The 22410-nt window shown below is 40.3% G+C and overlaps 2 protein-coding genes across 9 annotated transcripts in view; one reads left to right on the top strand and one right to left on the bottom strand.

Moving 5' to 3' along the window:
- LOC106542149 (protein YIPF2) overlaps positions 1-21982 on the top strand; it is a 34873-nt gene extending 12891 nt beyond the window's left edge. The window contains exons 6-10 of one of the 4 annotated variants that reach the window (XM_087716568.1): positions 453-569; positions 1515-1681; positions 1832-2014; positions 2851-2998; positions 21367-21982. In XM_087716568.1, coding sequence (XP_087572694.1) covers positions 453-569; positions 1515-1681; positions 1832-2014; positions 2851-2964 — 581 coding nt within the window. In that variant the 3' untranslated portion in view covers positions 2965-2998; positions 21367-21982. Of the gene's footprint in view, positions 1-452; positions 570-1514; positions 1682-1831; positions 2015-2850; positions 2999-3131; positions 3676-10226; positions 11168-21366 lie in introns of those variants that run through there. The other 3 variants (XM_014057800.2, XM_087716569.1, XM_014057799.2) reach the window with 3 other exon arrangements.
- Positions 4032-22410, bottom strand: part of CARM1 (coactivator associated arginine methyltransferase 1) — an 84161-nt gene continuing 65782 nt past the window's right edge. For 3 of the 5 annotated variants that reach the window (XM_014057796.2, XM_087716565.1, XM_014057798.2), the window contains 5 exons: positions 22128-22217; positions 9672-9784; positions 8757-8834; positions 6118-6186; positions 4032-5448 (listed from right to left, as the gene is read on the bottom strand). In XM_014057796.2, coding sequence (XP_013913271.1) covers positions 5312-5448; positions 6118-6186; positions 8757-8834; positions 9672-9784; positions 22128-22217 — 487 coding nt within the window. In that variant the 3' untranslated portion in view covers positions 4032-5311. The remainder of the gene's footprint in view (positions 5449-6117; positions 6187-8756; positions 8835-9671; positions 9785-22127; positions 22218-22410) is intronic. The other 2 variants (XM_014057797.2, XM_087716567.1) reach the window with 2 other exon arrangements.

The following is a 22410-nucleotide window of genomic DNA, read 5'->3' as shown; positions in this document are numbered from 1 at the left end:
CCCTTTATAGCAGAGTTGGGAAAGGCCATGCAGCATTTTTGCAGTCACAAGAAGATATAGTACGGTGGTTACTTTTTTTTATTTCAAACCACTATGGTTACTTTTTTTTTATTTCAAGGATGGTTCCATTTCCTACAATATCTCAAATTCTGTGCTGAGATACATGCCCCATTGTTAAAGTGCTGCTAGGTTTCAAATTTTTGCTAAAGTGCCATTTTCCTTATCCCTGATAATGGAAATGTAGCTTTAGTGCTGTTGAGCCTACCTGTCCTCAAACCCTATTTTCCATAAAATGAAGGAAGGTGACAAAATCTACTGATACCCAGTTCTGTTTTGTTGTATTATAAATGGTTTTCCTGTTTCCATTGCACTCTCTGCTGAGACACCTACTCCTTAGGAGACTCCTTATACTTTTGTTCTTTTTTTGATGTTGGTTCTTTTGCCCCTCATAGGACCTTTCTGGATCTGTGCCACATTGGTATTCACATTAGCCATCAGCGGTAATTTATCTAACTTCCTGGAGAAAAGAGGGAGCTCCTCCTTCCACTACAGCCCTCAATTCCACAAAGGTGAGATTTTGATATGAAAGTACATCCTAGAACTTCAGTTCTGAGGCTAGTATATTATTTTTTTAATTATACTGCTAATCATTTTTCTGTGTATAATTTATATACAGAAACACATACATTTATATGCCATCCATCTTACTGTGAAGTGATTCTGGTTGGTAGGAGTGTAGCCATATCAAGAATAGGTAAAATAAATATGTGGAAAAATATTATTTTTGTTGCCTGCTAGGTATTTTGATACACAGAAATAGCAGTTAGACTCCACAGTGTTTTATAGCACTCTCTGAGCAGTTTACAATGTCAGCATATTGCTCTCAACAATCTGGGTCCTTATTTTACCTACCTGGAAGGCTGAGTTAACCTTGAGCTGGTCAGGATCAAACTTCTGGCAGTGGGCAGTTAGCCTACAATATTGAATTTTAACCACTGCACCACTATGGCTCCTGATTCATACATATAGATGAATATCTGTTTGGCTATGAGAAGTAAAGAACTTTCTCATTGTCTTGTAGTTAAAATGTGCAAATGAAAAGCATTATTAAAAATATATAAATCTGGGCTTCCAACTTTTATTTAATCCCTTTAGAATTGGAACGAACGTATGTATTGTTTACTTATCAATACTGAGAAAGAGTTTGCCCAGAAACCAAAAGATTGAGTTTGCCTTAGGCATGAAATGACTTTGGGCCAGTCATTATTCCTCACAGGGCTGTGCGGGAAAAATAGGAGGCAGGAATATTAGGCACGTTTGCCATCTTGAATTATTTGGGGGAGAGGGGGGGGTAAAGGGGGAGAATCAAAATTATAAGAAAGGGCTACTTTACAGACTATTACAAAACATAATTAGTTTATTCTATGAATTCCCATTCCCTTCTCTTTCTAGATGTTTCAATTTCAGTTCTTGCTAGGGAATGGTGCATTTAATACAGTTTTCTTCTTGCGCAGTGACAATTGCAAGCATAGTTATCTACTGCTATGCCTGGCTGGTACCCTTAGGTCTGTGGGGCTATCTACAGTGGCGAAAGGGAGCCCATATCACCACTGATGTGTATTCTTTTCTGGAAATGGTGTGCATTTATGGCTACTCACTGTTTGTGTACATTCCTACTGCGGTAAGTTGTCAGACATTTGGCAGATTTATCATTCAATCTTTGTAGAATATATTCTTGCAAGGAATTGCCACTTTTTGGGGAAGATGAATTCTTCTTCAAGCTGACCTTAAAAATTTTGACAGACTGATTCACTGTCATCTTTCTTAATAGGTTCTGTGGTTAATCCCGATCCCATGGCTGCAGTGGCTCCTGATCATACTTGCGATAGGGTTGTCAGGCTCAGTTCTGGTCCTTACCTTTTGGCCAGTTATCCGTTCAGATAGCAAGCCAGCTGCTTGTGCTGTAATGGCCATTATTGTTTCTCTTCATATTCTCCTAGCTATTGGATGCAAGGTATGTATCTTCTGTTGCACTAATGTATTTCAGTTGCTGAGAGAAACAGACAATTGGAGAATAAGCATGTTTAGGTTTTTGTTTTTTGAGCCTAAATTAACATATTTTATGAATATTTTTGATTTGTATGTGTTTCAGTTAGGGTATATACCAGTGGTGGGTTCCGGATCCCATCGTAACTGGTACACTGTGGGCACCCACCACCCTGCGACGCTCCAGCTGCTTGGTGGAGGTTTGCGCAGGTGCTGTACGCTGCGCATGTGTGCGCAAATGGCCCGGTTGACTTAAATACTGGTAAGGAATGAGGATCGGCAGGTGGGCCCTCCAAAGCACTGGTATGGTGGCAGCCACTGGTATGCCCGTACCTGGGTGTACTGGACGGAACACATCACTGGTATATACTTTTTTTCTGTATAATCGCCCTTAAGATTCAGTCAATTGGCCAAATGCAATATATGTAATGCATGTCTTCATGTCTAAAATAAAGGTTAAATGCTTTCAAAGTGTGAGGTTGTGTGTGTATGTGTGTGTGTGTTTGCAAATTGTAAAGCATAGATGTTAGAGCACTGAACATCTTTGAACACTGTTACTCATCAGACTATCCTGAAGGGTAAGATGATTTGGGGGGGGGAGGGGAAGAGAAGAATAGTAGTAGAATAGTATCTGTGAAGCCAGGGTTTGGAATAAAAAACCTGCTCTGTTTGCTCCTTTGAACATTTTAAGAAATTGGGAAAGGACAGTCATTATGATGAAATCCAGGTTTCTGGTGGGAGGACGTGGGACAGAGAGTCCTATTTGATTCCTGCTTCAACCAATTTAATCTTGTCTTTTTGAAGCTCTATTTCTTTCAGAAACCAAGCATCACATCTCCTACTCCTGTTGCTTATACAACCACAACTCAACAGAAGCATACACCCTCATTTACTGCAGCAGAAGGAAAAGGAATCTGATAATACCCTGCATTAGACTTTGAAAAATATGCAGGTATTTTAATTCAAATATTACTATCCCCTTACTCATCCATATTAATGGAAATGCAGAATCACAACACTGTTGGGAAGGTTTGACCTTTGTGTTTCTCCCCAATATTAGTTCTATTGAATTGCTTCCTTTACAGACATCGATCTTGAATATCCAGTATCAGGGAAGAGACACTCAAGACACCCTATTCAAGAGACATAAAAACACTGACTTCAAAGAGGATCCTGCCAGTGGCCCGAGCAAAGTCACACCATTTCAAAATTCATTGTTTTGTTGCTGCCAGCCAGAACACACTAGCAGTTGGCCTGATTTAGGAAGCAGCTTACACTAGAAGCCACTTGTGAGGCCTAGCAATTCTAAGTATTCAAAGCTGCTGTGTTGATGCAGCTGCCATTTGCTCTGCTGTAACAGGGTGGCCTGTTGTAATAGGACAGAAGAGATGGACTGCATGAAGACTTTGTCTCTTAAATCTATTTCAGCTAAATCCTAGGTCAATTGCAAGAGAGAGAAAAAAACCAGGAAATTTTAACTAAATGGGTGCATTCCTGTGGGTTTAGCAAATAATTACGTTGCGAGTGAAGTTCTCATACAAGCCAAAATATCACTTAAAACTAATTTAACCATTTAATTTCTTTGGCATGCAAGGCTAATTTGAATTAAACTATCATCTCTGGAAAATACATTAGCTTTTTCTTAACTTCCTATATTAATATAGAGCAGATCTTTGCAGGGATGTCTGTTAAAAAGCCAGTACTTCTGTTGTATAGAGTGACTTGTGTTCATGTCAAAGGTAGCCATAAGAAACCTAACAGGGAGCAAGTTAATAATAACTTTCCTTAACTGTGATAATAGAGAGAATCGGGGAATGCTTTAGCAATGTAAGGAAAGTCAAATCATTTGAGGAACATTTCTTGTAGGAAGGCACTTCTTTCAACTGCACTTCAAAACAGGTTTGTCCAGTGAATATGTGAAAACAAATAAATTTTAAGCTGTTTCATCTAACCCTGGGATTGGGAAACCAGCCACTACAAACAGATCTTCAAAACCCTCCCAGTTTTATTCAATAGTCACAAAATCATTGATCAGCCAGACCCAACAACTGGCTTTATAGATCCACAATCCAGTCACTATGAAGGTTCTCCAGAATGGTCCCACCCCTCCCCCCAATTCAGCCACTATTGGGACCCCAAGAACATTGCCTTAAGTAAACCACTTTTCTCCTCCATAAAATAGTTGCTTGTCAAGTCCTTTCAGAAACATTGGCTTGAGGCTCTTCAGAAGGAAAAAAGAATGGGTTACAAGTTACACATAAAAGTACTACAAAGGGACCCCATAACAGTTGCCAATCTATTTAGAGTCTCCTGGTGGTTACTGTGGGAAGCAGACAAGTTACATACTAAACCACTTGGCATCCACTTCTGCCCAGAAGGGAGGAACTAATCATAGGTGCTGTCACACCTTAAAAACAGACTAGAAAATGGGATTAGGTTTAAAATGAGCAACAGGAAATTGATACACAAACCATATTCAGCCAGCAACAATATTTTTGGTACATTTGTGTTTTAAATGTTTTAACCCTTTGATGCTACATCAATATTCCCAAGAGACAGGCAATCATCAGACCTGCTGATAAGATGCTTGTGGCATATAAAACAGTCTTCTTTCAACTCAGATGTTTTTCACATGGCCCAAGACTTACAGCAGTAAGATGCTGGAGCTTTTCTGAAAACCAGGAAGCTGATGGGTTGTCTTTCCCAGGAGATATTCCTCCTAAGTCTTAATAATGCAACAAACACTAGCCCAGAGCTGGGATACCTAAGAAATTGAGATAGATATGCTCCTGGATTCTTACCTGTGCCCGTTCTACAGCCAGCTGCAGCCCCTTCATTTAAAATACTGGGAGTGTAGCAATAAATGATCAAGTTTCTGTTGTTGGTGGGCTGCCTAGAGCATTTTAGAGGCCCTATGGCAGTTCAGATCTACAGCCTGTGCCTAATGCCAATCAGTCATGGCAGACTGAGGAACGATACTATTATTGACATGATTGGTTGTAAGACACAGTAAGCACAGGAACTCAGTCATGGTTGAGCAAGTTGAAGTTTCCAACATTTCATGAAAAACGTATGCAAGTTCACTATTAAGCCAGTGGGTTTTTGTCTTCTATTGTACAAGGATTGGACCATCTCTGGGTAACCTACTGGAGGGCAGAAGAGATCCAGATAATTGACTGCCAACTGGTGAGATACAGTGGGCAGGGAGGTGGAACTTTTTCTCCATTTGGTTTCCTGATGCTGTCAGTTCAGGGTTGAGGGTTTCTTAGCTCCCATAATGCATTGTGTTGGTGGTGATAGACATGGGGGATGCCATAGAAATAGCTGGTCCCCCCATAGTGAATTGACTGTTGACCGGGTAATGAGCAGTTGAAGTTCCTCCACTCTGGCCACTAGTCGAGCCTGTAGCAGGAGAGAAAAGCATTCAGTTGGATATAGCAGAAGGAATCTTAGTTTTCAGCAAAAAAAGTCTAAGCACAACTAGCCACCTATTTTTTAAAAGTGGATCCAGATCCATTCCTGATCTAGCAACTTTCAATTTAAAATCAAAACCTCACATTTTGTAATAGAGCTGGAAAAGTAGTTTTAATGCCATGGGAGAGTGGGGGTAAGAAATAGAAAAGAGGAGAGATGCTGTCTTAGAGCTTCATCTATAAGGAAGAGTTTGCTGCCTTTTTTGCATGGACAGGACTGACAAAATGCCAATGGGTTCAACTGCTCAATTCCAGTCCACATTACGCACCAAAGATAGCAGGCTCTTGCCCCTGAAAACTCAAGCCAGAATAAACCAGTCATTAACCACAGTGCCCCCAAACTTGCCTTGATGCAAACTGATCTGATGCCAAAATGAGCTAGTAGAATTTTCTTCCATCTAGAATTTTATCTAGCTTAGTTTCAATTTCAGGGATAATGTCAGTTTCAAAATGTACTATAAAAGTATTTGCCCCTTCTCAAACCCAACATGCTGCCTGCTACTTTTCTCAGCCAAAGTGTTCAAAATCCTACAGAGGAGAAGAGAGCACACAGGGCCAATTTCCCCTCAGTTCCAAAGAAGCCCAAGGGCAGGTTTACCTTGGACAATCCCTGTGCTCATGATGGATCCCATCCGGGAATGGGTGTGATTGACAATCCCAGTGTTGGCTGCTTGGGAAAAAAGAAAAATACTCAGACAGGCCTAATCTCTACATGGGGCTACTTCACCTTTAACATGTTTCCATCATCTGCAAGTACACACATTACAGATGCCTCACCCATCTCTAGTCCAAAACCAGGCCAGTGCGTGCAAAAGGTCTAATCTCTTACACTGCATCTGATTAACAACTTGATGAGTCATCATAAATGAGAATGGAGGTTGGGAATTGACAATCCTTTCTCCTGCATTTACGTGAAGGTCAAACACAAGCCATTTCTCACAAATTACAAGGGAGGGGGCAACTGGAATGTTAAATTTTAGAAATCTAAAATCTCTCCCTAGCCTCTCTGGATACACAACTTTTCCAGCTTGGCAATATTATAACTTACTGTGACAAAGAAACCACAGTCTTGATAAAATTATGCGGGGAGAAGTAGATTTAATTTGGAGGGTTGGGGAGCTGGAGTGTCCTATCCCAAGGGTGTTTCAGAATATAGCATTTTACTTGTTCTGACCCTAAAAGTAGTTATAATTTGTTCCTAATTCTTTAATAGAACACTATAAGTGGCTGTGAGGATGATCTAACAATCAACAATAGGTATCTCTTGGGAAATCAGCTCAAATATAGTTTCCTTTAAAAAAACATTTCATCTGATACAAAGCTTATATCAGCAAGTTTGAGATGTGCAAATCTTTTTAGGTTTCCATCCTGTAACCAACAACCCTAAATCTTTCTCATCCAGAATACCTTGGGCCTGAATATGCCTGGCGGATATTTGGGAGTTTTTTCCCAAATTAAAAATTAATTGGCAAGCAGATGAAGAGATTCAGTCCTCTTCAAACTGTGGTACATGCAAAATGACCTGTGGGCACTTGTTAGGCACTATTTCTTATTGTCTTTGAAAACACAGAAGAATCTTTTTTGTTATTATACAATGATTCATGTGAATTCTAAAACTGGTACCTACAGAATTAATCTTTTATCTAACTTCCCATGCCTTAAGGAATGGCTTGAAATTCAGCTTTTTCTTGGCTATAGCTGAATGAATTTGCAAGGATATAATCCCCCCACAGTATGTTATTTCTTCCCACCCTCTTGGCAAAATTCTGCAGCATGTTTTAATGTTCTATCTAATAACTTAGTTTTGAGCACCAGAAACAACTTATCACAAATACCAGAAGAATAGGCACACTGGATTCATTTACACTACAAAGTGCCGTGACTTTGATTCTCATTTCTACTAAAAAGTCCTCAGAACAGATGGAAATGGGGGAATGTGATTCAAACCCACTTTGCTGACAAGGTTCATTAATAAAGTCAATACTCAAAAGGATAGGAATAAGTTTTTTCTACAAAGTCATTTTAAGTTCAAGGTGGTATAATGTCCACCTATCCCTTGTATAACTGCTTTTAACCTAAAGGTTATGTTGGAGTTTCACTTCTCAAGAGATAGTAACATTACCAAAACTTAAGTGTATTAGGTGCCTGGAAAGTTCTGAGATATCCTTTCTGCAAGGAAACCATCCTGTTTTGCTACTTTTCATTCTGATCACAAATACAATGTTTATGTTTTATTAGATTTGCATAAGCTATTATACTCTGATATCCAGTAGAGGAAACAATCTATTCTAACAAGGGCCACTAAGAAGAATTGAGAGTTATTTGGCTTTCTATTAAATCACTGAGTGATCTTGCCTAATCTATACCATTCATGTAGATGAAAACACAATTTCTGTAGGTATTTAAATATGGGGAACCCATACTTGACAAGCTTTTTCTGCAGACCCTGTTTTCATGAGGGCATCATTACCCATCAGGAAAATCAGGTTATATTGCTTGTAAAATTGGGGAGATTTTGACTGCCTGCTGATGAAACCAATTGCATTGTTTTTCATCCTGTTTTGTTTTAACTTATTTTTGTTTCTATCTATAATTCTGGTAGGTGCCATAATAAAAGTTGTATTCTATTCAGGGAAGTCAGTAGATACCCAGATTTAAAAAAAACAGATCACAAGAAGAAAAATCAGGGGTAATGAGAATTACTCTTAATACATTTGCTGGCTTCTGGCCATAAAAGCTTTATCTATTATATAAACTTTCAATTGTCAATGCAAATAGCAGATACTTTCGCAATGAAACATGTTGCAGGCACTTTTGTTCAATTATACTGTAATTATTTAAAACTAAACCATTTTAAAACTTATTTTTCTGAATCAGAAAATTATAAAATAACACCACTCTGAACTTAAATTCATGTTGAATTCTAAGGCAGTAGAGTACATTTTTCTCACAAGGGGGTAAAACAGAGGTACAACACAAGGTCAAAAAATAGAAAGGTAATTCTGTGGCCGAGGATCCATATACCCTACCAGGCATTCAGAGGAGAGTACTTAGATGAAGCAGGATATATTAGCTTCCCAAAGGGCTTGCCTATAAGTATTGAACCGTGTATAACGCCCCAAAGACTCAATACCGAGGTCATGCTGATGATCTGGGCTCCTCAGGTGTGCTACCAAGATTGCTTTCTAGGACTCCCCCTTTAAGCCAGAATATACTGTACAATGCAAATAAACTCACCTAGAGGAATAAGGTTGTTGTGACCAACATTAGTGCCACCCACAATCACACTGCTGAGGTCATAGGCTGTGGGCATTCCTGTAGCACATTAGAAAGGAATAGAGTCAAATGTGAGCAAGGCGCTATTCAAGACACAGACCTTCAAGGACTCTGTCCAACCCTTTTGGGGTGAGAAAAAACTCTTAGACACTTAAAAAGCACTTACAGACATAGAAGTCTCTTTAGGCAGGTACAGATACAGCACCACACTCTCTAAGCCACACTTAAAAGGGATGTTTATTCCTGCCCAATCTAAAGTCTTTTCTATCTAGGTATATGGATGCGAGGCAGTAAAATAAGTGAATACACAACATTTTATTCTAATATAGAGAAGCATGGCAGACAGATGTGGCTGACATCATCAGTGGACAAGGACTCTTTAGACTCAAATTTCCCAGTCAGGAGAATAAGACTAGCAGTCAATGTTGATTGGGAACTGAAGGAGGAAAAATGATGAGAAAAGCAAATTTATGCATGTGCTTGGTAAGAGACAACTTAGTTTTTTCTTCTGCTCTGGGTATTCAATAGATGACACAAATGTGATACACTACATAACCATTATCATAACATAATCAAGACTCTTCCAGGAATGGTGATAATGCCAATGGAACATATATGTGTCAAGCTTATATTCTTCACCCAGAGGAAAAAGCTGCCATATCCTAAGCAGCATTATTCTTCTTGCCAAGGAACCCTAAAAAACATCGAGCCTATCCTTTCAGAACTGAGCTCTTTAAAGCCATCCTTTTACTTTATGGAAAGATGCCAAAGGATCCTACTGATATCCTGATTGCTCATGTCCTAGACCCAAAATAAACAAGAGGTAGATGTAAAACAGTATCTTAGCCCAGAAGTGAGAAGCAAGAAATACAGTACCAGCAACGGCCATCCCTGTGTTCATGTTGTAGGTGCCGCTTGTGTTCCACATGTTCTCTGAAGGAGATGTATAGTGTGAACCTGGTGGTGGTGAAGGAGTTGTACCTGTATACCTGAAAGGCAGACACACACACACACATTCACTTAATCACCAGCAACAATGCCAGTACAATCTCCTCTTGCTCATTGAGCCATATCTTGGATAAAGTGCCTATTAGTCTTTCTAATGTGAAAGATCGTGTATGAGAGTCTTATAGCTTATTTGCAGAAAGACATCATGTTTATTCTGCAGTGGTTACGATTAGAACTTGCTGCCTTCTAGTTTCTAGCCTGATGTCTTAACTATTATACCAAAGTGGCCCTTCCTATACATGCTTAGATCAATAATATAAATTCACTACCCACTGATAATTGACAGTTACAATCAACATTTTATAAATATTTAAAATTGTTCTTTTTAAATGCGATACAGTAATGAACGAATTTCTTTTAAAAGAAAGGGAAAAATATACAAAAAGCATTTAGATAGTGTCTTCTCTTTCATTTTTCCTCCAGAGTTTATGCTGTTTCTCTATACTTTTTGGTGATGTTTTCAAGCCTCTGTTGCAGGAAATATTTTTTCTCATTTTAAAGGAGCCCAGTGTCTTTTTACAGCATAAAGCCTAAATCACTACAAAAAATTAAGTCTGTACTGTTTGTTAAGAGGCCATGATGGACCACAATAAAAGTGTGTTCTATCCTTTGATCCCTGAAATCTCCTCCAAATAAAACTAGTGGAAGAGATTGAGTTCAGATTTTCTCTCTTCTCCATTTCAAAGGTGCTTTTTCAAAAGGCAACTGGATTTTGTTTTTCCTTGAAGACATTTCGCTTCTTATCAAAAAAACTTCTTCGGTCAGAGTGCTCATTTATCACCAGTACTTAGAAGGCGAGGGCTGAGCAACATAAACAAATGACAGCTAATATCTTAAAAGCCAGCCATAAACATATCCCAATCAACATCAAAAAAGCCACATACAACAGGCACTATAAATATCACATACAGAACACTCTGCTAGAGAGAAGATGGGCTTCAGCGTGAGTCTGAAAGCTTGGAAGATAAAACTTCTGGTCCTGATGACTGACCCAGATTGGATTTTGCAACATTATCCTGGGACATGTATATTTGCCTTCAAAAAAATTTATTATCACTCCAGAATTGCAGCAGAAGCTTCATCATTCTGATTTCCCACTGAAGATGCCAATAACACCAAAGCAAATCAGTTACCAAAAGATGGTTCTTCTTCCTTCTTGCTGATCAGTATTAGTGAAGAGATATTATTTTCCTTTATTTTGTTTGCCTTTTCTGATGCTTTTCCATTTTTGAAGCAAGATGATTTCAGCCTAAATTCTAGTCACTGCCTGATCCAGTTTCACAGCACCTAAACAAAGAAGTCTCTTCTTGTGAGACTGATGGCCATATAGATTTGATGGATAAATAAATAAATAAAATAAACCAACACAAAAATACCCTTTCATCCCTGGCTCTTTGCTGTTGCATTTCCTTGCCCCTTATTTACTCTTTCAAGATTCTCAGTGATCCAGATTATAATTTATACTCGGTCTAGGTTTACACAATACAAAACACTTTAAACTGGGTTAACAAAACCTAATTATTGAATGTATTCACACAATGAGACAAGGGAATGCAGTTGAATTCCAATTCAATATCCTTTTGTTTTTTTTAAATGCACAGTAGCCCTGACATTTAAAAACAATTCTACCGGCAAACAGCCCAAATCTGCATGGATACCTTGGGGTACCCCAATGTTTATCTCCCTCCATGTAGATGTAGTTCCATTAAAAACTACATGTTGAATGCAGTTTGTCCGCTGGGTACAAATCCATCTGCTGGTGATGGTGTTTATCCCACATTTTTCTAGTTTACAAAGAATAGGTTGTGGTCTACTTTGTCAAATGTTTATTCCAAGTATACTATGTCCACAGCATTTCCTAATCCACTAATTAAGTCACTTTGTCAAACAATGAAGTAACACTTCTTTGGCATGTTTGCTTCTTGTTATAACTTTGTTTGCTTCTAAGTGTTTGCAGATCTGTTGCTTGATTATCTTTTCCAGGATTTTCCCATGTATTGATGTCAGGCTTCAATGCTTCAGAGTTCGTGTCTGCCATTTTATTAGAACTCTGGGATGTAATCTGTCAGATACTGGTGATTTGAACTTGTCTAGGGTGGATAGGTGTTATCTTACCATTTTCTTGCTTATTTTAATTTGTATTCCTTTTATGGTTCTGCTTTTAGTAGGCTGGTGTATATATATATGTGTGTGTGTGTGTGTGTGTGTGTGTGTGTGTGTGTGTGTGTATGTATGTATGTGTGTATATATATATATATATACACACACACATACATACATACACACATTATATATATATATACACTATATATATACACACATTATATATATACACATTATATATATATACACATTATATATATATACACATTATATATATACACACTATATATATATATATATACACACACACACACACATACACACATATATATATATAAAATGATGACAGTTGAAAATAGAAAGCACCTCTGCTTCTCTCAGCTGCCTTCATTTCCTTGCCATCTTCTCTCATTATTGGACCATTAGTTTCCTTGACTTTTTCTTGTTTTTTACATGTTTAAAGAATAATAATTATAATTATTATTATAATTATAATTATTATTATTATTATTGACATTTGTTGTAAGTCTTGCTTCATTCTGAGCCTTAGCTTTCCTGAATTCATCTTTGCAGATTCAGGCTACTTGCTGGTATTCTGCCTTAGTTATTTCTCCCTCTCTCCAATTTTTATACTTCTCCTTTTTTTCCCCTTTCCAGTTTATCAGAATTCTTTGTGCAACCATGCTGGTTTCTTCTTGAATTTCTTATTTTTCTTTTTCAGTGGTATTGATCTGGACTGGGCTTTTATAATCATATTTTTCAGAGTTTCCCAAACTTCTTGAGTTTTTTCCCCCTTTAAAATTTTCAGCCATGAAATCCTTCCCAAGCTATATGTTTGTTAAAAACAGCTCTTTTAAAGTCTAAGACACTGGTTGTTATGTTGTTGCTTGTGTCTGCATTATATCGAATTCCAATATGACATGGTCACTCTCCTCCAAAGTTCCTGCAGCTTCAACTTCCTCTAACACTTTTTCTCTGTTAGTAAAAATTACTCCAGTATAACTGTCCCAGAACTGATTCTCATTCGTTATATCTATTGTCACGCAAAAGGAAAAAAGAATCCAACCTAACAACATCAGCAACGCAGAAGACAGAATAGGAATACAAATCAAAATAGGCAAGAAAATGGTTAAGAAAACACCTATCTACTCTAAACAAATATCGGGACCAGACGGATTACATGCCAGGGTTTCAAAGGGACTGCCAGACGTGATCTCAGAACCACTAAAATATCTCTTTCAGATCTCCTGGAATATGGGGAAACTACTAGAGGACTGGAAAGTTAATTAACATTAACAAAAAACATGAATATCTAAAAAAATCCTGGAAAAGATAATCAAGCAGCTGATTTATGGGCCCCTAGAAACAAACATGGCAATTACTAGAAGCTACATGGGTTTATGAAAAGCAGACTAGCAATTCGCTGGCTATTAATTTTCCCAAAGAACCATATGAAAAACTGGAAGTGTTGGGGAGGGCTGCTGCTCCCCCGCTACCCACCTGCATAGCAGGCTGCCCAGGAACAGTCAAAGGACTCAATGTGGCCTGTAGGCTGTAAAATGCCCAGGTTTGCCTTAATGAAACTACATCTACATGAAAGGAAGAATACTGTCTTAGGCCCAGTACTCTTCAATATTCTTATAAATGAACTGGTTGAGGGACAGAAGGGTGCCCATCAAATTTGTAGATGATACCAAGCTGGAGGGAATAACTAACACTTCGGAAAATAAACTCAAGATTCAGAATAATCTTGACAGATTTGAACACTGGGCACTATACAACAAAATGCAATTCAGTGGTAAAAATATAGAATATCAGAGTTGGAAGGAACTTTAAGGTCTTCTAGTCCAATCCTCTGTTCAAGCAGGAAACCCTATACCATTTCAGACAAATGGCTGTCCAGTCTCTTCGTTTAAAAACCACCTGTGATGGGGCACCCACAATTTCTGAAGGCAAACTGTTCCACTGGTTGAACATTGTCAGGAAATATTTGCTTAGTTCTAGGTTGAATCTCTCTTTGATTTAACTTCCATCCATTGTTTCTTGTCTTTCCTTCGGATGCTGAAAATAGGTTGACCCACAATTCTTTGTGGCAGCCCTTCAGATATTGGAACACTGCTGACATGTCAGCCCTGGTCCTTCTTTTCACTAGACTAGCCATATCCAATTCCTGCAACTGTTCATCAAATGTTTTAGTCTCTAGGCCCCTAATCATTTTTGTTGCTCTGCACTTTTTCCAAAGTCTCAACAACCTTTTTAATAATGTGGTGACCAAAACTGGATGTAGTATTTTAGGTGTGCACTTACTAAGGTTTTTAAAAGCAGTACTAGTAGTTCATGTGAAACCAACACAACACCACTAAAAAAGAAAAACAAGAAATCCAAAAAGAAACCAGCATGGTTGCACAAAACTGAAAAACTAAAAGACAAAAACGATAAGTACAAAAATGGAAAGAGGGACACATAACTAAGGCAGAATATCAGCAGATAGCCCGAATCTGCAAAGATGAAGTGAGGAAAGCAAAGACTCAGAATGAACAAAGATTTGCAACAAATGTCGAAGATAATAAAAAGATTTTTTTTCAACATATAAATAATAAGAAAAAAGTCTATGAAACAGTTGAACACACTAAACAATTGAACACTAAGAGAGAAAATGGCAAGAAAGTAATAGGCAGTAGAGAGAAAGCAGAGGTCCTTAACTCTTTCTTTGCATTAGTCTTCACACAAAAAAGAAAGTATAGCCCAACCTACCATAATTGTAAAAGACAGACTAGAAATAAAAATTAAAATAAGCAAGAAAATGGTTAAAGAACACCTGTCTGATAAATAACCGGGACCTGATGGATTACACCCGAGTTATGAAGGAGTATCTTTCAAAAATCCTGGAGCCACTGGGGAAGTACCTGAGGATTGGAAAAGGGCTAATATGATTCCCATCTTTAAAAAAAGGGAGGGACAGGAAGGAAACTGCAGACCAATCAGCCTAACATCAATACCTTGGAAGATACTGGAAAAAATAATTGAAAAAAAATCTTTGAACATCAACAAACAAATCAAGTTATAGCTGGAAGTAAGTATGGGTTTATTAAAAACAGATCGTGCCAACCAATCTTATTTCATTCTTTGACAAAGTGACAATTAGGAGACCAGTGAAATGCTGTGGACATAGCATATTTAAACTTCAGCAAGACCTTTGACAAAGTAGACCACACCCAACTTCTTGGTAAACTAGAAAAATGTGGAATAGACAGCATCACCATCAGATGGATTTGTAACTGGCTGATAAAACATACTCAATGAGTTTTAATGTTACTACATCTACAGGGAAGTAAGTAAGCGGTTCTGTCTTAGGTCCAGTACTCTTCAATATCTTCATAAATGACTTCGATGAGAGAATGGAAAGGGTATTCGGCAAGGTACAAGTTGTCAGATCCTATATATTTCTGTTGGGACACTGGCATTCTGGTGGGAGTGGGGAGGATTGGAGGGATCTCTATATGAAGTTTCTGTTTTTATTTACTTCTTGTAGAGTTCTCTATATGAAGTTTGTTTCCATTTCCTGCATTGCTGTACCATGGGAGGAATTTTGTTTGCACTGCTTTAAATTGCTGATAAGTGGGAAAATTTAGTTCCTACCTAGACCTCTTGTTATCACAAGCCTTTCCTTAAAAGCTCCTTTTGGAACAACCTCAGTTTCAAGAGTCCTGCTTCCTTGGGAAGATTCGAGAGGGAAGGAACATTGGCAGGAACTGCAAACTGGTCAACCCAGAGAGATAACAGCCCTATTGTGGGGATTGTGCACACCATGTCTGCCCAGGGCAGCAACCATAAAGAAGGTGAAGGCTAGGAGAGAACCCCCACTCCCCAAAACCCAAGCAGAGGAGGCCCTCAATGTCTGAATTGAGAACATTGTCTCAAGCACCACTGCCAAGCCGAGGCGGTCCATCAGCATTGGGAAGAAGGAAGGCTGGGGCGGCAGAACCAAGGATGTCACCTGTGGGAGCCGCCAACCTAACTGGAAGCAGGAGATGGAAGACCTCTACGACTACGACAAACTGGAAGAAGCCCCAGACCAGTCCAACTAACTCCTGAGGGAGGCCATCTACGGCATGCTGATCCAGGGTGCCCCAGCTTACGCTGCGGATGAGGTAGGAGTGCAAAAGGAGGCTACCGATGAACAAAGGGGATCCCCAACACCAGGGGCATCTACTGAAATTGCAGGGGCTACTGGTGAACCCACTGCCACCATGGAAGATCCGCCCAGGAGATATCTCAACGCAAAGCAAGGCTTGCGACTTGACAGGAGGTGGCTTCCACCCTTAGAACGGACACCATCAAATTTGCAGCAACTGGGATTTTTTCTTGCATATGTACTGACCTACATGTAGGAGTATGGGAGGGACCTCCATACAGAAGGTGCCGAAGTCAGGGTTGTCACACTGGTTCTAGAAGGGTCAGCTGCACATTGGATGGTGAACCTCCATAGTTCAGAAACACTGGAGCTCTGCAATTTTAACTGCTTCATGACAGCCCTGAGACTGAGATTTGAGGACTTCCTAGTTGACCACAAGGCTAGAGACCACATAAAGCATATCAGACAGGGGTGCTGCCCAGTCTCCAAGTACATCGAAGAATTTCGTGACTTGACTTGCCACGTAGACTGACTGGCCAGAGGAAATACTCGTAAGTTGGTTCAAAGATGGGGTTGGGGCTCCAGCACAAGTAGCCATGGCTGGAAACTCAGCACTGGTGGTGACAACTGGAATTCCGCCCTAGGGATTAGTCCTGGTATAGGAGAAATGCCATTCCTCCTGTGGCCTGTTTCAATGGGTGCCCAAGCCACCTAGCCCATTTCCTTGCTCAAGCCTGGTACCACATGGAGTAATGTACCCCGATGACATGGCCTGGATCCATGTCATCATAGTCAACCTTTGGAATGGTTGATGTTGTTGCATAATGAAAATGCCCCCAACCTGGATGACCTCGACCTCTTCATGCAAGCCCTGAGGGAGCAGTTTGAAGACCCCATGGTGGTCCGGGACTCAAGCCCATATCAATGCCCTGAAACAGTAGAAATGACAAATAACAGAGTACATTCAAGATTTCTGCTGCCTGGCCAGTCACTTGAGAAAATAGTCTGCCATTTCCAAGAGGGACTGTACAAGGAACTGTACCAGAATTGCCTACCCCAAGGAGGGAGGGTGCCACATGACCTGCAAGTATAGTACTATGTGGCCATTGAGGTTGAGATCGACCTGATGGGAATTCCACGAACACTGGCCAGCAGGGAAGCAAGTGGTTCCTTGAGGGGGAAAAGGGCCTCCAGCCAGAGGAGGAAGATCCATCAGAAATTTGGTGGCTGCTTTTGCTGTAGTAAGGAAGGGCACTGAGCCTCCAAGTGTCTTGCACCATGACCAATGACTGCTACCCCGCCTCCTAGCCAACACAAGAATAAGACTCCACAAAAGCCAAGGGAAAAAACTTGTGCAGGGCAACAACTCATAGAGCATCCATCCAGCAAAGGAGAGGAAACTCTGATCCCTGCCAAGACGCAGCCAGTCTTCTATGAAAGTGACAGCGAAGGAAAAGACAACCCAATGTTAAGTGACCCCATCATCCCTATGACTACTAGGGCAGAGATTTCAATCTCCTCCTCAGGGTTATAGTCCTGTTGGACTCGATACTGTTGGATCCCTGGTCAGCCCCCAAGTCATAGAGAAGCTAGGGATAAGGCTAAGGAAGCTAAAGAAGCAGGCAGGGTTCCAGAGACCTCCCTAACCAAGCCTATGAAACTGAAAACCACAGTAATAAACCACACAGAGTTTATTCAATTTATCATGGCACCTGAGATAACAGAGGCCATGATCCTAGGCCTGGCGTGGTGGAAAAAATGGAGCCCATCTATTGACTGGGTATAGAAACAAATGGCAGGTGCGAAAGAAAATATCCAACCTGCAACAGTTAGTGAAAATGCAAAGAAGCTGCCACATGCCTGCGATTAAGAAAGCGGAAGCAGAAATGCCAATAAACTAGAGGGAGTAGATAGCTTAGAGCTGCTGATTCCTAAAGAGAATTGCAATCTGGCTGAAAACTTTAGTGAAAAAACACCTGACATACTTCCACCCCATTGCCCCACAGACTGTGCAATTGAGATTTGCCTGGGGCCAAGTTACCAAAGCCAAAACTATAGTCAATGACACTCAGAGAGATCAAGGAGCTCCATTTTCATAGACAAAAATTTAGTTGGGGATTTCATTCAGCTGGTCAGGATCGAGGATGGCAGCCCCATAATGGGTCCCTTAGGTTGTGCATCAACTAAACTCTATATGTATGGAAAATATGTACCCCTTCCCTTTGATAAAGAACATGTTGGGGCAGCTCGCAAAGGGAAGCTGGACTTGAAGGAGGCATATTATCGAGAATTAAGAAATGGAATGAATGGAAAATGATGTTTAACTGCCCCCTGGGCTGCTACCAGTTCCTAATGCTGTTTGGGCTACAGGGGGCCCCAGCAGTGTTCATGCAGCTGATAAATTACATCCTGCATGAGCACTTGTATTGAGATGGATTCTGGGAAGATATGGGTGATATTACAGTGGGAGGCCCTGCAAATGAAGAAACAATTGCTGAGTTTTCTCGACTTTGCAAACTTCTATTGCTAATTCTTTTCTTTTAACAGATTAACAGAGTTAGAAGGGACCTTGTACTGTAGATCATCTAGTCCAACCCCCACCCAAACAGGAACCCGCCCTACCTCCCAGTATAAGTCTATATTTAGACTTCAGCAGGCCTTGCTGAAATATATATATACTGTATTATGTCCACAGTATTTCACTGGTCTACTAATTTTGTCACTATGTTGAACAATGAAATATGATTGGTTTGGCATTGGTTTTTAATGAATCCGTGCTGACTGCTAGTTATTACTTTACTCATTTCTTGTTGTTGGCAGATCTGTTTTTTTATTATCTTTTCCAGTATCTTCCCTGTATTGATTTAGGCTGATTGGTATGTAGTTTCCCAGGTCTGTTCCCCCCCCACCTTTTTTAAAGATGGGAATCACATCAACTCTTTTCCAGTCCTCTGGTAGTTCCCTGGTTCTCCAGGATTTTTGAAAGATGTGGTACAGTGGTTCTGAGATGACATCTGCCAGCCGCTTTAGAACTCTGGGTGTATTCCATCAGGTCCTGGTGATCTAATTTGAATTCATCAATTCATCCCCACATTCACTCAAATAGCCATACTGATCATGCATTTGTTGAAGATGAAAGGGGAAGCCAAGCCCAGTTCATCCTGAATTGGTCACTAAAGAGTGCCAAGCCGCATTTGAGAAACTAACGGATCTTTTTGCTGCCAAACCGGTCCTAAAGCACACTGACCTAGATGAGCTCTTTGTCATATAAGCAGATGCCAGTGATGAGGCCTTGAGGGTGGTGCTGCTCCAGAAGAATGCAAAAGGAGAGTTGCAGCTATGAACGTCCTGCAAGCTTTCGGAGACTGAGAGACGATGGGGTACCTGGGAAATGGAAGCCTAAGCAGTCAGCTGGGCTCCCCTAACCTAGAGGCAATTCTTGGAAGGCAGTAAGATTCCTTTTGAGGCGTGGATGGACCACAAGAATCTAGAAACACTGAAGGCTCCTGGAAAGTTGTCTCCCAAGTACAATAGTGCCAATACTTCAATCACTTCAACTTCACTCCGTTATCTACTGGGAGGGCAACTTTTCTTGGCAGACATCCTCCCAAATGCCACAGAACAACAGTGCTCAAGAGGAGGTTGTCAATTCCATCATTCCTTCAGAACAAGTAACAGCACCGGCCCTCATGAGACAGCAAGAAGCATTGCCATCATAGCTGACCAAAAATCTAACCCAACCACTAATAGTAGCCTTAGCAGGGGATGAGTAGTTTCAACAATACAAATGTGAGCTGTCCTTGAGGGACGGATTGGCATGGACGGGGAGCAAACTATACATCGCATCAAGCCAATGATCTTAGTATTGCAGCGGAGCCATGATGAGAAGGCAGCAGGGCATTTTGGATTTGTACAAACCTTTCATCTCGTAAAGCGACAGTTTTGGTGGCGCAGGTGAAGAAAGACATAGAAGACTAGGTAGCCAGCTGCCCTGTTTGTGCTTCAGTTAAGAGGCTGCCTGGCAAGCCTCCAGGACTGTTACAAACTGTGGCCAGCTCTATGACTCCCTCGAGGGATATATCTATGGACTTTCCTGGGGAGTTGCTGGAAAACGGTAGGAATACAGTGAACTGGGTCATTACAAACTTATTCTCTAAGCAAGTCCACTTTGTGGTGTGTCAGAGGATCTTTTACTTGATCCCTAGCTAGACTTTTTGTACAGCACAATTACCAACTGCATAGTGTTCTGAAATGCATGATCTCAGATTGGGGAGTGCAATTCAAATCAAAGTACTGGCGAGAGTTCCCGAGCTTGTTAGGGTCCTCCCAGGATCTTAGCTCTGCCCAGCATCCTCAAATGAATGGCACCTCTGAACAATGGCACCTGTGAACGTACGGATGTAGTCTTTGAGCAATATCTTCGATGATACATGAACTACCAGCAAGACAATTGGGATAAACTTCTGCCCTTCGCTGAGGTGGCACAGAATAACACTACATAACAGCACCGGGTTTACCCCCTTTCGACTGGCTATCGATATGGAATTTTTGCCTATGCTAGAGTTCCCTCAAGAGAACTCTTTGTCAACTTCATTGACTGAGTGGATAAGTACTTTGAAAACCATCTGGCTCTTGGTGCGCAAAGCATTAGAAGCAGCATGGGAAGAGCAGAAGAGACAAGCTGACAAGAAGAGACCACCTGAGAAGGAGTTTAGAATAGGAAATGAGGTGTACCTGTCCATGAGGTTCTTGCAGTTGGGGTAGCCCTGCAAGAGGTTGGGGCCTAAATACATAGGTCCTTTCCCTATCAGCCGGCTTGTGAATCCGGTGATGGTGGAATTGAAATTGCCAAAAAACCTCAAGCGCATTCACCCAGTGTTTCACTGTAGTTTGTTAAAGCCCTTCCGTAGCTCACCGCTGAGGCTGTTCATTGAGCCTCCCCCTCCCTAGATGGATAGAAGGAGAAAGATCAAGGATATTCTTGACTCTTAATGCTACAAAGGGAAGTTGCAATATTTAGTCTTATGGAAGGGGTTTCCCTTGGCAGAGGCAGAATGGGTGACGGCAATGAAAATCCATGCCCCTAGACCACAGGTGTCAAACTTGCCGTGCCACGTTACCGTCATGTGACATTTCATGGTGTTTTTCCCATTTGCAGAGCTGGGGTGGCCTGCGTGTGACACATCTGGTCCACAGACCGCCAGTTTGACACCTCTGCTCTAGACTCATCAAGAGGTTCCATGCTAGGTACCTGGACTAACCCCGATAGGATAATTAGTGCAAATAGATCATGGTATAATAACACGTGTATTTGTTTCCTTGTAGGATTAATCTTCTTTGTGGAGGGTCGGCAGCCCCACTTGCAACCAGACAACAGTTACAGGAGGAGGGAGGGAAGGCATTGGAACAAAATTTGGAATTCAAGTGTGCTGACTGGAAACCTGAAACAGACTCAGTCAACACCACAAGATAACTGGCTGGGAATGTCCAAGGCAGACAGATCACTCCCAAAACAAAGTGCATGCAAATGATTGGTGAAAATGGACATTGGGAGGACTAGGGGGGAAAGGGGAAAGTTTTCCTACACCGTTTCTGTGCGAAATAGTTAGAAGTGGCTTTTCTATTTCTGTACCTATATGGAATGTTCATACTTTGCTAAAAAAAATGTCCCAGGAGGTTCTTTTGCTGTCTTACCGAGTTGGATAGTTGACAGTATTAATGTAAACTGTATTTTATTAATCCCTCATCACATATAAAACTGAACCGACTCATACTTCGATCTTAAAGTCCAGTTTCCAAGGTTTTGAAGCATAAGTAAAACATTAGAATAATATTAATAGTCTTACCTTAAACCAAAGCTTTTAATTGCTCCTATACCTTTTGGCTAATAATATAAAAGTTTTTTTAATTACAGATTTTAAATATATTTGTTGGATATATAGCTAAAATTTGTATTTTGGTTCTTTCTGCTTGATACTATATTAGAGTAGTCTCTTCTTTTAGACACCCCATTTCCAGACCACAGACCTATACTCTCTCACTCACACAGAGAAGTAAAGATACATATAAAAAATTCAGTATGGTACCTGAAAAAGGGATTTTTCAGGTCAAGAAGATTGCTGGATTTAGAGCCTGTTTGATCCACTTGAGCGACAATACTTATGTCATAACTCTGTCTGAAAAAGAAGAATAAGTGGTATGGTGAATAGTCATCTAGTTATCCTTTATGACAATTAGCTAATGGATATCCTGAATGTATTAAAAGATAAGAGAAAACAATTGTGAATTTGATTTAAAAAGGAAATATAAGAGACACTAGAACCAATTTCAGCCACTGCTCTTCTAAAGTATTATAGAAAAGACCAAACA

The sequence above is a fragment of the Thamnophis sirtalis genome, unplaced genomic scaffold (genome assembly GCF_051295495.1).
Source record: "Thamnophis sirtalis isolate CommonGarterSnake01/CBP01778 unplaced genomic scaffold, rThaSir2_p1.2 scaffold_5, whole genome shotgun sequence".
Lineage (NCBI taxonomy): Eukaryota > Metazoa > Chordata > Lepidosauria > Squamata > Natricidae > Thamnophis > Thamnophis sirtalis.
Note: the sequence above shows the minus strand (reverse complement) of the source record. Positions and strands in the feature narration are given on the sequence as shown.